This window comes from Cupressus sempervirens, chromosome 3 (assembly GCF_028749045.1).
Source record: "Cupressus sempervirens isolate cs-2001-9-10 chromosome 3, ASM2874904v1, whole genome shotgun sequence".
In the NCBI taxonomy this organism is placed as follows: domain Eukaryota; kingdom Viridiplantae; phylum Streptophyta; class Pinopsida; order Cupressales; family Cupressaceae; genus Cupressus; species Cupressus sempervirens.
The window spans coordinates 848,689,116-848,706,011 of record NC_143120.1 but is presented as its reverse complement, the minus strand read 5'-3'; the positions used below and the strand labels follow the sequence as shown (position 1 = coordinate 848,706,011).

General features: G+C 36.5%; 1 protein-coding gene across 1 annotated transcript in view; it reads left to right on the top strand.

The window, feature by feature from the left end:
• Positions 1–16,896, top strand: part of LOC149569433 (uncharacterized) — a 163,581-nt gene that overhangs the window by 36,395 nt on the left and 110,290 nt on the right. The window contains exon 5 of the mRNA XM_089822134.1: positions 10,596–10,675. Within this exon, the coding sequence (XP_089678260.1) occupies positions 10,596–10,675 (80 nt within the window). The remainder of the gene's footprint in view (positions 1–10,595; positions 10,676–16,896) is intronic.

The following is a 16,896-nucleotide window of genomic DNA, read 5'->3' as shown; positions in this document are numbered from 1 at the left end:
GGAGCATCCTCAATGAACTTTGATTTTTTGCTTTATATTTATCACCCACATGTATGTGGACAGATGCTAACATGCAATCTGCATGATATATTCCCACCAGTTCAATTAAGTTGACCTTTGAGAAATGTTGCTTGAATGCAAGCATTTTCATCAAACAATATGGTAGTTGTCATGCTTCATTGCAAAGCATTTCATTTCAGGGCATGGCTCATAAATTTATGCCATTGGAGGGAAACTTGCCAAATCAGTACTTAACGGATACCTTGTCTATGAAAAATACTTGCGGATATGTATTAGGATGGGGCCAATGGAAATACTTGTGCAGTATCTGCAATGAAGAGGCTGATCTATTTAAGGCTCAGTTTGACATCTAGTTTTCCTCACCTTTTCAAGCTGACCACAGACAATGATATATTGTGTCTTTTTTCATTAAAAAATATACTTTAGAAAGCTTTGAATTTTTTTTGTCTTCCCAAATTGACAAAGTGCTCTTAGTCTGACTATGACTTAGACTTTTATCTTTCTCAAACAAGAGGAAAGTATCTCAAGAAGCACAGCCTTTAAATTGGTAACCAAATTCTCTATAAAATGGAGAAATCCTTTATTATATTTTAGTGCTTTACATTACCCAAGCCATAGTAGCATAAATGTGAATAAAATCTTTGTTCCATGACATTTTTTGCTTAGTGTAATGTCCCGTTTCAGGACTAGTATTTATTTACCTTTCAATTCATATGAGTTTGATAATTTTCTATTTAATATCCTTTCCAATGTTTGATATTCTATATATGTGTATTTCATAGTCATGTCCTTTCATTATTAATATTAATTATATTAATAAGGTAATTATATTATAGATTATTATATTTGATTATATATTATATTAATTATATGAATCATTTTCCTATTTTAATTTTAATATGTAATTAAGATGTAATTATCAATAGTTGATATGTGTATATATATTAATTATTTATATTCAATAGTATAGTATTTTAAATATCTAATATATATATAGTTATATGATAATATATATGATATATAATAATTTATATTTTCAATTTATATACATTATTGATCATTTTAATATTATAAATTTTATATATAATACTTATTTATTATTAAATTATATGTCAAAATAGGGATATCACAGTCCCCTTTTGCTTGTCCTCAAGCAAAATCATTTATACACAAACTCCTTTATAGATACAAAACATATTTGGATACAAAATGGCCTAATTCATCTTAATGAATGAAAACATGAAGCGGACACAAAGTAGTCACATGAATGCATGAAAACACAAAGCATGCACGATGTAGACAGATGAAGACACGAAGCATACACGATGCAGACAAACAAAGACACGGAGTATACACGATGTAAACACACAATACACACGTTATGCAATTCCATTGTGAACTTGCAACCACCAAATCATTAGTACACATTCATATACCTGCAATGTCCCTTTTTAGGATTTCATTATATTAATCCCCTGATAAGGTATTTATAATCTCAATTTAGAGAATATATAGAAATTTGTTCTTACAGTGATTTATCAATCAAAAGTATAATTCATTATTTAATATATTGCCAATAATATTAATTTATCATTTCTTGAGTATGGGAGGAGAAACTATAATAGAGTGCCCTGTTACCCAACCATGGGCCTCACCGTTCCCTTATTATTGTTATCTCTCTTTGATCATCATCTCCAAGATAGTGCCTTTGTATGATGTACCCTTGACTCGCTCCACCACAAGCCTTACCTAGTACCCTTGTATGATGTAGCCCAATGCCCATTCCACCGCAGGCTTACCTAGTACTTTTGTATGGCGTCACCCAGCCCATCCACAGCTGGCCTTATCTTATCTTGGAAGATGATGATCTTAGATAATTTAATTAGTATTACTTAGCAACATTATAATTTATTAAACCTTCAATTTATATTATTAAGGCATGGAGAAGAAACCTACTTATCCTTTAATTAACCATTTCAAATCTAAATCTCCCTTATATATTGCATGTATAAATAGATCTCATAATATTGAATAAGTGATATATTAAAGTCTTAATCATGTGGCAAATGGAATCTTACATCGGTTTCCAAGGTGCTAATACTTGTTGATTCGATGATCCACGTGCTTGCATTCACCAATCGCTATGTTATAACCTTGGCTTGTACGACATACCCCACGGGTTTTGGTTAAGCTCCTTACAATTTTGCTTGGTCTTCGATCCACGTTGGCAATGTATTCATGTCCTCAAACTCTAGTGTACCTCATTATCTATGATTTCATTCCCATCACGTTTAGAAAAGCTTGTGGATGGATGCATGTGGCTTTGCAGGATCTCCACCAAATGCCTTAGAAACACATTCTTTATTGTTGCTGCCTCTCAAATGCAGAATCCATGTCTTTTTTATTCAAAAATTTGAAGAAACCTATATTGTTTTCTTGAAACGTGCCCTACTCTTCCAGTATAAACTTCCCCGTCCGTCGTTATGGGCCTCTATCTACGCTTCCATTCTCCTGCGATTAGGTATGGGCCACTTTGTGATGTTCCATTTATTTCCTTACCTTACTCTTGCTTGATATTAAGGAATCAGATTGCAGCATGTTTCCATGATTCATATAGATTTACCTCTGAATGTAAAACTGCAACCAATCTGGTATTTAAGAAGATTTGTATATTGATCGCTCGTTGTATTCTCTACGTTAAGCGTGAAATGCATTTCCAGTCAACTGAAGAACAAAATAATTATTGGTTGCATGTGTGTAGTGAGCGTGGCCCCTAATATTGATTGACGATATCAGAAATGAATATATCTTGATGATGGATGTATACTTTTCGATAACTTTGGCAATAGTCCTAGACCATTTCATTAAAGCTTTTGAAAACTTCATTTTTCCCTTTTCAATATTTTATACAAGTATTCAGCGAATCATAAACCTTTAATAGATTATGACTATTCTGGAAGATGACCATGAATGGTCTTAAAACCATATAAACCTCAAGATTGGTAATTAGGAACTCTTCTGAATCTGTACTGAGTTTAATAACCACACTGCCAAAAATTTAAGATTCCTAGCATCACAAAAATCCATTGCCTTTCATTAACTGTTGATTGTATATATTCCATTGTCGAGCAACTCATCCTCTCCAATTCGCTTGCTAAATATAGTAATGCATAGGTAATCAAATAATCTTTGGTTTGTATCCGCTTTGCTGAGCCATATATGTCATGTCTTCTTGCTTTCTCATTAGTGATTCTCATTAATGATCTGTCTATTTGTATTATTATCTACAGGATGACAAGATCATGCTCTGATACCACTTGTAATGTCCCATTTCAGGACTATTATTTATTTACCTTTCAATTTGTATGAGTTTGATATTCTATTTATATGTGTATTTCATAGAGTCATGTCCTTTCATTATTAATATTAATTATATAAGGTAATTATATTATATATTATTATATTAATTATATATGATTATATATTATATTAATTATATGAATCATTTCCTTGTAATTAATAATACTATTTTAATTTTAATATGTAATTAAGATGTAATTATCAATAGTTGATATATGTGTATATATATTAATTATTGGGGATATCACACTTAGGTAGTATCTATTGTAGTTTATTAACTGAAAAAGTCTCTCACACAAGTAGTGAAACATAAGATCCTAGAGAGCTAGTGTGGTGCGGAAGCTGAAAGTCAGTCATTTTAAGAGTTGTGGTTTCCTTGTACAGGCTGAAAAGAAAACCAAATTAGATCCTAAGACTAAGAAGTTGATATGATAGTGAGACCTATAGGTTGATTGATGTGGTCATTTTATTGTATGACTTACAACAGAAATGCGTTTGATGAGGAAGTCTGGTGTTTCTAAATGTTTCCAAAGTTGTAAATTATTGACGATCAGCCTATTATGGCTAGGGATTCAATTATTTAGCTTTAGGAAGCTCCACATGAAGGAGGGTATTTAGAGCAAGAGGAAGCAAACACGGTTTTCCATTGATGACATCTTGGATCACCTAAAAACAAGAAATCCAATTCACATTGACAATGCTGATTTGGATGCAAAATCTTCTAAGAGGAGACCAAAGTGGTGGGCAAGTAAGTCAAAGAATTGAGGATAGATGATTTTGAAAGGCAAGAATCAACTTTGCTCTCATGGCCAAACTTGAATGGGAAAAGCCCATGGAAGCTAAACATGAGACTTGGGAATTTCAAATAGTCCGCTAGGGAAGAAACCAATGTGGAACTTGGTGTACAAGGTCAAGTAGAAAGCAAATGGTACACTTACAAGTACAAAGCTAGATTGGTAATTGAAGGTTTCTCACAAAGAGAGGGTATTGACCTTGTAAGTGTCGGAGACCTTTGTTCCTACAATAAAGATAAGTACATTCAATTGGTTCTAGCTATGGCAACTTAGATTGGTTGGATAGTCAATCAAATGGACATAATTGAGGAGGAAGTGTACATGACTCAACAATAAGATTTTTAAGTTGTTGGGAAGGTTCATCTTGTATCCAAATTGAAGAAAGCTCATTATGGCCTAAAGTAGGTGCCCAGGGTGCGGTACATCAAATTTGACAAGTATTTGATTGAATAAAGGCTTTAGTGGAGTCCTTTGAATGCCATTCTTTACATCAGAATCATAGGTATTCATCTCATTCTTTATTTGATAGATGTTAATGATACCATTATTATTGGTAGTGAAGAGCATATTAAATCCGATATTAGTAAACTTTTTGACATCACCCATTCAAGCTTCCTACATTATTGTCTAGATGTAAAAGTTTGGAGAAGAAAACCGGTAAATATTGAACTTAAAGGATGCTACTTTGTCATGTTGTTGGATTGTACCCTAACCAGATGGTGGGCCAACCAACATATCCACAAGGGGGCTTGCCTCAAAGCACTCTAATGGGACAAAAACCCCACTCTTAATGGTAGTTGGTGCCATTCACTATTAGTTCGAGCATTTTATGAAGTGCTTTCCTTGGCAGTAGAGGTGAGATCTTAAGGTCGAGTCGTGTTAAAAAATTTGAATGGGAAAAGGTCATGGAAAATAAACATGAGCCTTGTGAAAAATGAGACTTGTGATATTTCAAATAGTCCAATAGGGAGGAAACCAATTGGGTTCAAATGGGTGTACAAGGCCAAGTACAAAGCAAATGGTATACTTACAAGTACATAGCTAGACATGTCAGTAAAGGGTTCTAACAAAAAGAGGGCATTGACTATAAGGAGACCTTTGCCTCTAATGCCCTTGTTTGGCAAAAAAATCAACAATACTAAACCCTAGGGAACATTTCTCCATTGTTGTGGACTATGTATACTAGAAGTAGGTGCAAGGGTGGCCATAAGTCCATGAGTGGTAGCAAGGCAATACTATAACAAAGACCAAACTGATGGTGAGTGTCACCCACTAACATTAAGAGTGGGGTTTTAGTCCCATTGTAGTATGCTGAGGCGGACCCTCTCATGAATGCATGGGCACCCCTCTTATCTTTTTTGAGTACATGTTTGCTAGCATGAAAAAGGAATGTTTACTGGGGTTCAACAGTATTAGTATTTTTAACAGGGATATTAGAAAATAGTTAAGATCTGGATCCCTCTAAAAAGCGCTGGATCTTGATTCTGGGGGGATCTGGATCCCCTTGGATTCCTCCTGGATCCTGTTTGGATGTCAAAATGGAATTTGGATTCTCTATGGATCCCTCATCGTGCAATCCACATATGAAATGAAAATGATGAGGTGGAAGGTGATTCATCTCCATTTCATTTAGTATGTTAGTTTCAAACTTTGGTTGTCTTTGTTGTTGCTTTCCTTTGTAGATGTCTTTGTTGTTGCTTTCCTTGGAATTGGATATTAAGTTTACTGTTTTAATTTTTAAATGTGAAAAATTGAAATATGGCCTGTGATTAAATTTTCTGCATGTAATGATATTTTGAGACTTTTGCAAAGTATGAATATGAGTTATTCATATATTGACAATTATGGATATATCATTATCAATGTTATGTTTGAACATTGAAATTTTGAACTAATGATGAATGAGCATTAACATTTTACATACATACATACATACATACATACATACATAAATACATATATATTTTTCATAAATGTCTATATATCAAGGTTGCACGGGTACGTGGGTACGGGAACGGGAACGGATACGGGTACGCATATTTTTCAAAATAGGGGACGGGGGTACGTGTGTATGCCTAATTTTTTTCTATATAATTAATATTTTATAGAAAATATAAAAATCAAAATATATGTCATGAGTCATGACATTGAGCATTCAAAACAAGAAATTTGAAAATATGAGCCATAAGTCAAATTATTATATATATATATATATATATATATATATATATATATATATATATATATATATATATATATATATATATATATATATATATATATATATATATATGCTATTGCTGAATGTTTAATGTTTAAAGTATTTTTCATATACTTGGGTATGTCAAACTTGTTTAAAAATTATACTTTTATATTTATAAAAAATCTGAAATTATGAGTCATGACAATGGTTTTTCAAAACAAGAACAGTGATAAAGTTTGCAAATGTAATGTATTGTTTTCAGTTTCAGATTTGCTATATGTTTAAATAATAATACATGATAAATGCTTAGATGCATAACAAAGAAGGCAGACTTTAAACATGAACAAGAAGATCCTAAATCATATGACAATGACATGTTGCAAATGATAAACTTATGACTTGAACAGCGATAAAGTTTATTGTTAATGAGTATCAAAGTTTCAAACTGATTTGGTATTGAATTAAGTTTGATAAACAACAAGCTAATACAAAAATAAAAAAACCAAAAAAAAAATCAGAATCTTAATCAAGGTCCTTAGCTATGATGCTCTCCACTGAGTACCCGGTATGTGGGATATGTGTACCCCGTACTTGGGTACGTGGGTACGAGTACCAGGGGTGTGGGTACGAGTACCCATGCAACCTTGCAGTATATATCTATCCACGAAATCGAAATCTGGCCTCAAGAAGTTTTGCCGAATCCCCGAATTCGAATCCAAATCTGAATTAGAACTAGAATCAAGATGGGTACTTAGCAAAATTGGAGAAACAATTTTTTTTTTTGTGTCCAAATATTCTAGGTTTCCTGGACAAGAATGACAAATTGCTCGACAATTTCAGCTGAATATGACAAAAGGGTTGTTAATGAGTTAGCTTATAGATCTTACAACCATTATACTTGATTTGAGCTATGCCATGAGTTTTCTTTCTAGATTCATGACGGCACTGAGTGTGGAACATTGGATTGTAGCGAAAAAGGTGTTGAGATATGTGAAAGGGACACTTGAGTTTGGCAATTTGTACAAGAAGAGAAAAGGCCCTAGGCTGGATGGCTTAATAGATTCAGATTGGGCAGGTATTGTCGATGACAAAAAATCAGTGTTACACAGGGACATGTCCCACCATTCCCAAAATGGGGACACCGTTCCCAAGTCCAAAGCTGCAGTGCCTAAGGCCTAACTTCCTGAGGGATGATTAGAGGCCTTCCTTCACTACATTTTGATGTTTTGTACTTGTTTTAATATCATGCTACTAATTGTAATCATCATTATGATATTTTTGATGTAATAGAAATCTTCCATTTGCTGATTCGACAATTTCAAATTTCATTGAGTATTCTTATTTCTAATTAGTAATTCGATATTCAAAACTTATATGTTCATTGTTCAATGTTCAAGTATTTACTGTTTAATATTTGACATTTGCAACTTTGTTATTTTACTTCTTAATAGTCTTATACATCTTTTCATAACTAGCATTTTAAGTACCATATGCATATTATATAGTATGTACAACCCACACAAATTGAGGTCCTTCGTCCCCATGTCCTAGAAACTTGTTCTACTGTCCCCCTGTCCCCGATGGTGGAGTAACTATGTAAAAAATCCACTTTTGGCTATGTTTTCAGCCTTGTCACATTTGCAGTCACATGGACCAACAAACATGACATGACATTGTCAGTCATCAAACAACTTATGATTGATGGATCAATCATATTGCAACAAACTTGTTCTACTGTCCCCCTGTCCCCGATGGTGGAGTAACTATGTAGAAAATCCACTTTTGGCTATGTTTTCAGCCTTGTCACATTTGCAGTCACATGGACCAACAAACATGACACGACATTGTCAGTCATCAAACAACTTATGATTGATGGATCAATCATATTGCAAGTTTGTCTTTTGATTAAAATGTGAATATCCATATCAAGTGTTTGGGTCTTGACAAAGTTGTAAAATTTTGGCCAGGCTTGGTTTAGTTAGTAGGTTGACTATTAAGGGAGCGTATTAAAGTAATGTTCTATATTGTAAGGGTCAATCATATTTTAATATAGATTTTGAGTATTTTCTTTAATATAGTAATGTTGATTTAATGTTTGTAGCTTTTTGCTTTATGAGTTGCCAGGCTTATCCTCTTACTTGTCAGTCCTACCTTCTTTTGAATTAGGTGTTTTCAATCATATATAAGGATGCTTTTGTTCCTTATCCATAACCAAGTATTCATACAATCTTGTTTATCTTTCCATGTTCTATTTTTGTAATAGTTTGTTCTTCTGGTGAATCTCTTCACCCTGGTGATGGGTTCCCCATTGCTTGCTTGTTGAGGCAATGTTGTGAAACTCAATGTTCACATTTGCTTGTTGTCGGTTGTTGAATAATTTGCAAGAATGTGCTGGTACTTCCACTGTATCTTGTGGTCAATGCATGATTAGATCTTCCTTGCTTGGGTATTGTTCTAGCTTTTATTGCTGGTTAGGGGGTTTATTGAAGAAGAAATGGTTGCTGGTTTCATGAAGGTTTTTTATCTTTACCTTGTGAAGCTGGTTGCATGAGATTCAAGGAAGATTCAATCTCTTTATGAGATTAATATGCTAATGTGTGAAGGGCATGTGGGGGACCTAATGTTTATGGGATGTGTTCAAATTACCCTTCAAGAGCCTCAATGTACAAGGCTATATTAATGCCCTTGTTTATGTATTACAGGTTTGTTGCTGAGCCAATTTTTTGCTCAATTTGTTGAGAGGATGTGTTGGCGGTCAGTCAATGTATTTGCAACATTGTAAGGGATTGATATTGTATATGTGAGCTGTAGGAAAGTGAAATTAGGGCAGGTAGATTGCATGATCTCAGTTGTTGGTTCTTTCTCGACACATTTGCTGGCCTGGTATAATAAGCATTTGATTAATGTCCTAGCATTAAATGCATTAGAATTATTTTTTTATGGTCTTTTTATTGCATGTGGAGAATTGTTAAATAGGGATGGATTATGCAGTATCTGTGATCCAAATGTTTCTTTGTTTTTACATCTCTACTGCAGTCCTATATCTCTTCTCCTTACATGTTGTGCTTATATTTCCCAATGGGTTTGACACTGGTCAGGCTGCTTTGGATGAATTATTCACGTGAAAAACATCTTTTTCCTTTCAGCTTTAGTGCAGGCTATGTTTTGTGCTCTTTTATCTATCTGTGAAGATTACTCATGATAAATCTTGCAAGGTATTACTTAGGCATATCTTATGTGGATCATTTGAGATTGATTAATATGCAGTACGAGATGTTTAGAAGACTCAATTTAGGTGGCCTGACTCAATCCACATCAGTTTAGGTGGCGGAACTCATTCTACATCAGGTGTATGTGCATTCTAGAGCTTATATGGGTAGCATGAGATCAATTGGGTGTATTTATGGCTGCCATCAGGACATGGCTGGTCAAAACCTATGTTTGACATCTTCCTCGTTTTGCTGTGGTCACAATTATTGCCCGTTTAGGCTCTGTGAAACTTCAAGAAGAAGAGGATCCGCCCATTACAAAAGTATCCTATCCTTTGTTGACTAATCCATTTCTTTGCTTGAGAGTTCCTGTTCGACTCATCTCAATTTAAGTGATGGTTCCGGAGAAAAGGCCCTATAGTTTGAGAGTTTACAAGGGTGGGTATTAGGGTTTCAGAGGGCAGGTATGACCCAAGTCTCCTAGCCATTCCTCGTGTCAGGGAATGACTGTGGGGATGGAGAAGGGGGTGGGGATTTCAAAGGGGGCATTTCTCCTGGGATGGCTAGGGGGTTTTACTGGGTTACTGGGATTTCACTGGCATTGCAAAGAATGATTTGTGCCAAGTCAAACTGGCATGCTGGGTTTTTGGAAAACCTGGTCAAACCTGGAAAACACTGTGAATAACATGCAAGTTATTCAATAACCTATGTTTTGTATTAATCCGGCTCTATTATTGGGGGATATTGTCTGACATTCTAAAGAATGACTTGTTCTACATCTTCCATTGATCTAGATTCTAGAAGCTATTTTTTATCCAATCAATTTTCTTATTTTGTTTTCTAAGAAGAATAGTTTCATTCTGTTATCGCAAATTCTCTGACATTGCCTTGTATATTGCATAAAGAGCTGTAATGTTCTCTTTGAAAGTAAGAGCCTTTTGTGCTATTTTAATATATTTTGGTGTAGCTAGAGCTGTTGTTTGATTGCTAAGTGATTTAACTTTTCAGGCGTCAAGAGTTTTGCAACTGGAGAGAAATAGCCTCGAGTATTTGCTGAAGCACTACTGTGGGGTTACTGCTGACAAGGAGTGAGTTTTTATGTGATATAAAGTATCTTTTGGGTTGCAAAAGATTATAATGTGTTGTCTATGTGTGCTCAGTTATGCTTGAAATTCTGAACTGAAATGTATATATACCCCTGATTAATTTTGTAAATTGTTGAAGAGTTTTGACATATAATGCTTTGTCCATACAATGATATAAAAGTGTTCCCTGATCTGATTGGTTTCATTCATTTATAGCAAATCAATGTTTATGGAAAGCAACATCATTTAAAGATAAAATACATGAGCCATTTAAACTGCTGTCCACAAAATCAGGATGATTTGACATTCAAGTTAGATATTAAAATCAAGTATGCACTTGGCAAAGTACTGAGCATGAATGCCTTCAAAAATGTGCATCTGCTTGATGCAAAGTCTGAAATGTCTTCAAAATTACTATAAACAAAACACATGAAAATCTATCTCCCAGGTGCTAGAAAACCATTTGATAAATACCCACCAGTGAGAAAGGGTCTTTCTTGAATATGAGCTAAAGGTTACCTTTCAGAGTAATGTGGAAGTGTACAGCCAGCTTAGGTAAATCTCCAGAATGTGCTAGAAAGTAAAAATTCAATCAAATCTTTAAAAGGATAAAACTCACCAAAATCTGCAAACTTAAATTATAATACCTCAAATACCTTTATTTTTTGTCAAACCCTTGTCACTAAAGTCACAAATAATTTAATACTCATGCTGAAATCAATAACCACCAGCTAGAGTAGATCTTGCATCATTGAAAATAGGCTAATTGAAGACGGGTTTCGTCCTCAACAATATTGGGACCTTTGCAAGTTAATTTTAACATCTTGTTATGTGTGTACAAGTAGAATGAGAGATTGAGAGCCCAAATCGTAATACATATAGTTGGAGGGAGAAATTGAGGCAAATTAAAATATTCGAATATAATATTCCCTCAATAAAAGGCCTCCGTATAACTTTTAAAAACAACTTATGCCTCCTATATTAGACTTCCGTATTAGAAACACTTCTGAAAAATATTAGTTCATGTATGTTAATATTAAATTGTCAATTTTAAGATATTTCAAGGAAAATATTAAAATAATATCGATCACTTTACTCATCAAGGCATTGAAAATAGAAAATCGAAGATACATAAATAAAGTGAAGCTGAAAGATGTTAGCTGATGCCAACAAGAGCATACACTATAAATACTAATGTTCTTCTAGAATCAAAGAGAACAAACCAAGATAAGATAAGTTTATTAATGTCCAACAAGAGACCACAAACGGATCCAGGGGACTGAGAAGCGTACAAACAAGGCCATAACCACCAACGGGAGCACCAAACGCATAAAGAATAAAACAAGAAAGCAAAAAGACAGAAAAACAAGAGAGCATATGAACTTGTCCATGGTGAAAGTGCATGGGGGCGCTGAATCGCCTCAAGGAACCATTGGAGGTAAGGTGATGCCTAGTGAATGCTCAGCGAGGTGTCACCAGCCTAGTATGACTCGAGGAAAAGCCTAGTGACCTCTTCATTACCTAGATAGGAGACCAAGGGGTGAAGAAGGAGGTGATGAGCTGGTCTAAAGTTTGTTTGGGTGGGAATTGAAGCTTAAGAGTGTGTTTGTGCTGCCAGGTGGCCTCTTGGGGGTAGAGAGCAAGGCACCATTGGTTAGTGTAACTGAAGAAAGAGGATAGGTTCCTGCGCCCCCTGAACAAACAATATAACCTCTCTGGATCTTATAATAAATGGTGCCATGGAAGATAAAATGGGTCTCTGTTTCCACCTCCCCAAGTGGGTAGAGGCGCTAAGTCTTGTCCTCTCTGTCAATTCAATGATCAATCTATGCACGTAGTCGAGGGGAGTCCATCCCAAAGTATCCCAAGGAGATGCAGAGGGCGTGAATCCAACAACGGGTGAGATTGTGAGGGTGAACAATGACTCCATCCTTGAGAACCATATAATGCTTGACGTAAAAAGCCATCCTCAGGTGGAGCCCCCCGAAGGGTTTCTTCATGTTGTGATGATATATTGTTTTGTAAATGTCAGTCCTAACATGCTCTTTCAACTCCTATCAAGAGGGAAGAAGGTGAGAAGGGGCATTCAGGGAGAACTGAAAGTGGGGAAGGCATTCCATTGAGATCCCAATTGAACCAAGAAGAGAAAAGGCTTGGGCAAACCAACAGTGAGCTTTTCTAGCAAGACTGGATCCCACAACACCCTTGGAAGAGCAATAAGGCACGCAAGAATATCTGTGGTGGCTCTCAGTGGAGTCCATAAAGTCTTGAAGCCAATGGAGATATCACACTGAATCAAACATAGTCGCAAGCTTGATAGGATAATGTAATAACCCTCCTAAAATCTGCCCTCAAAAATGCTGATGAAAGCTCAAGGAATTTCATCAAACAATTCACATGCAAGGGACGTATGACTGATATAGTATTTTCAGCTAGCTTCAAATGACCTTTTTACAATTTGCATCAATGAAAATCTTGTGCTAGAAGACTACAATGGACTACACAAATGACCTAACATGAGTGTGCTACTAATTTTGACAATATTCAGTGCATATGTATGATCTAAGCATAAGAAATGAACACCTACAGCTAACTGGCATTTTTACAAACAATTGGTATGCAAACTAACTAGCTGATAAATAATGATATTAAATTGCTTAAATGACACCAGCAACTATTATTTTCTTAATTGCAATGAAAATTACAATGCTCATGAAATATGGCCAAGACTTTGGCATTTACATGGATTACAAAATGATAATGCTGGTATAATGCACACTTACAGCTGAAAGCTTATAACACCCTAAAAACAATACTAACAAAGAACCTGGTTGTAGATGGCTGAAATAATTTCCTTCTATGCTGCCCCTTCTGCCTTGCTTTTTTCGAACTGCTTTTTCGGCCTGCTTTTTCGTACCCGCTTTTTCAGCTTGCTTTTTTGGTTCCGCTTTTTTTGGGCTGCTTTTTCATATCTGCTTTTTTCAGACTGCTACCATGTTGAATCTCAAGACCATATCTTTCAATGGCGTCAAGATTTCCAGCTTGAAGGGATTTCGTCCTTCAAACTATTGAGATATAATCTCCAGAAAATTCTCCAATTTTTTTGATATTTCCAAGCCTAAATAAAAGAGAGTTATCCTCTTCCTTTTAATCCCTTCCTCACTTGCTCCACGCTTCCGTCTTGCCAATGTGGGATAATACATGACTTTTAATAGTACTTTTTTTTCTTTTTACAAAGTCCATGTATGTACTCAAAAGGGGGCCTCTTGATTTTTATAAAGTGACTTTATGAAACATTATAATATTTAATTTAAATAGTCACTTTACCGTTGTAACTTCAAACATTAAAATAATATACCAAATAAACTCGAAATCCCACATATAATAGCTCATTAGAAAGAGCCCCAAAAAATGCATCTCATCCTGTCACTGAAAATTGAAGGCACTGCATCCCCCTATTGGCTTACTAAAAATAGTAAGTCTTCCTGACAACCCAACAAACGAACTCCGTTTGGCCTGTAATTAAATTTTACTAGGCCAAATAACCTCAGGATCCCTTTTGAAGTCCTGGTTAGCCCTCGGGACCATACAAGAATGGGCTAACGACAACATACCTCCAAACTGGCTAAGTGGGGGACATTACAGTCCGCCCCTCTTGAAATTGCTTGTCCCCAAGCAATCTCAACTCAAGATGCTGAATAATCTCCTCTGCCTCCCATGTCGCATCCTCAACTGGTAGGTTCCTCCACTTTACTAGGTACTCCCTGATAGTTCGCTTGCGAAGCACCTTCTCCCTGGAGTCAAGTATAGCCTCAGGAATCAAGATAAGTTTTCCCTCATCATCGAGAGGTGGCAATACTACTGAAGGCAACACATTATGCCCCAATGCCTTCTTAAGGCGTGACACATGGAACACGTTATGTACTTTACTGTCTGCAGGCAGCTCCAACTCATAAGCTACCTCACCCACTCTCCTGATTACTTTGAATGGTCCATAGTAGCGTGGTTTCAATTTCTCTGCTCCACTCCTCTTGAGAGAGGACTGTCTATATGGCTGTAACATGAGGTACACCATGTCTCCTACCTCGAAAGATCTCTCAACCCTGTGCTGATCAGCATATTGCTTCTGCTGATTTTGTGCCCTTTGCAAATTTTCCTTCAAGGATCGCATAATGTCCTGACACTCCTGCAATATATCCTTTTCCTTAGGCACCCTACTGTCCCCAATAACAATTCCAGAAAATTAGGAGCATCATACCCGTACAGTGCCATGAAAGGGGACATTTGAATAGACATATGGAAAGAGGTATTATAGCAATACTCCCCTAGATGCAGCCACTTCACCCAAGCCTTCTGCTCTCCTGCAATGTAGTTTCGAAGGTATCCCTCAACTCATTTATTCACTATCTCTGTCTGCCCATCAGTTTGGGGGTGGTAACTGGTACTCGGAGTTAGCTCTGTTCCACACAACCTGAACAACTCCTGCCAAAAGTGGCTCATAAACCTACTATCCCTGTCGCTGACTATGTCCAGTGGCATCCCATGTAATCTAAATACCTCTCGAAAGAATAGCTTTGCTGTCTGTACTGCTGAATATATGGACGAAATCGCAAAGAAATGTGCAAATTTCGTCAATCTGTCTACCACAACAAAAATACAATCCCAACCCTGTACCTTAGGGAGGCCTGTAATGAAATCCATGGAAATGCTATCCCACTTCTTCTCTGGTATGGGTAGGGGCTGTAGTAAACCACCTGGAAAGGAGTGTTCCTGTTTGTTCTGCTGACATACTGGACACTCCCTAACAAACTGAAGCACCTCTGTTTTGAGTCCTTTCCAAGTGAAGCGCTCTCTCACCTGCTGATATGTCTTAAAGGATCCGGGATGTCCTGCCAATGGTGAATCATGAAATGCCCTCAAAATCTTCTGCTTCATAACAGACCCGGGTACTAAATAAATCCTTTACTTGTAGATGATCAAATCATTTATAACAGTATATCGACTATCTTGAATAGTTCCTTCAATAACACTAGATGCCCAACTATCCTTGGCATACTCTGCCAAGATCAACTCTCTCCAATCGTCCATGACTATCCCAACAGCAAGCAAATGAGGCCTTCTGGATAAAGCATCTGCGACGATATTTTTCTTCCCTTTGACATAGACTATGTCAAAATCATAAGCCTGTAACTTACTCACCCATTTCTGTTGCCTGTCATTGAGATCCTTCTGTCCAAGGAAATGTTTCAAGCTGTTATGATCTGTTTTTACTGTAAATCGGCTCCCTGCTAAGTATTGCCTGAACTTAGCTAGCGCGTGCATGATTGCTAGCATTTCTTTGTCATAGATGCTGTAAGTTCTCTCAACACCTCATAATTTCTTGCTCTCATATGTGATGGGATGTTTGTCCTACATGAGGACAGCTCCTACGCCCTCTCCTGAGGCATCACACTGCAGCTCAAAAGGCCTGGTGAAATCTGGAATGGCTAAAACAAGGCATGTACTCATTAGCTCCTTGAACCTGTCAAAGCAATCCTGAGCCTTCTCTGACCACTTGAAACTGTCTCTCCGTGTCAAATCTGTAAGTGGTGCTACTATCTGTGAAAATCCCTTCACAAATCTGCAGTAGAACCCGCAAAGCCCAAGAAATCCCTTGAGTTGTGAAGTGTTCCTCGGTGGTGGCCAATCCAGAATGGCCCTGATCTTGTCTGGGTCAACCCGAACACTTCCTGCACTAATAATATGCTCTAGATAGAGCAACTCTGTCATCCCGAACTCTTTTCATTTACTCATCTTGGCATATAATGACTCCCTCTCTAGAATGTTGAGCACTGCATCAATATGCTTCAAATGTTCCTCCCAAGTACGGCTGTATATCAGTATATCATCAAAAAAAATCAACACAAACTTCCTCAACTGATCTCTGAATACTCTATTCATACAGGACTAGAAAGTGGCGGGGGCATTAGTCAACCCAAAGGGCATGACTAAGAACTCAAAATGTCCATAGTGGCATCTAAAAGCTGTCTTCTCCACATCCACCTCTCTAACCCGTATTTGGTGGTAGCCGGATCTCAAATCAATCTTAGAGAAGTAGCAGGCACCGTGCAATTCATCAATAAGCTCATCGATGTGCGGAATAGGGTATCGGTTCTTGATTGTCTTCTTGTTTAGTTCCCTATAATCAATGCACATCCTCATTGTACCATCCTTCCTCTTCACCA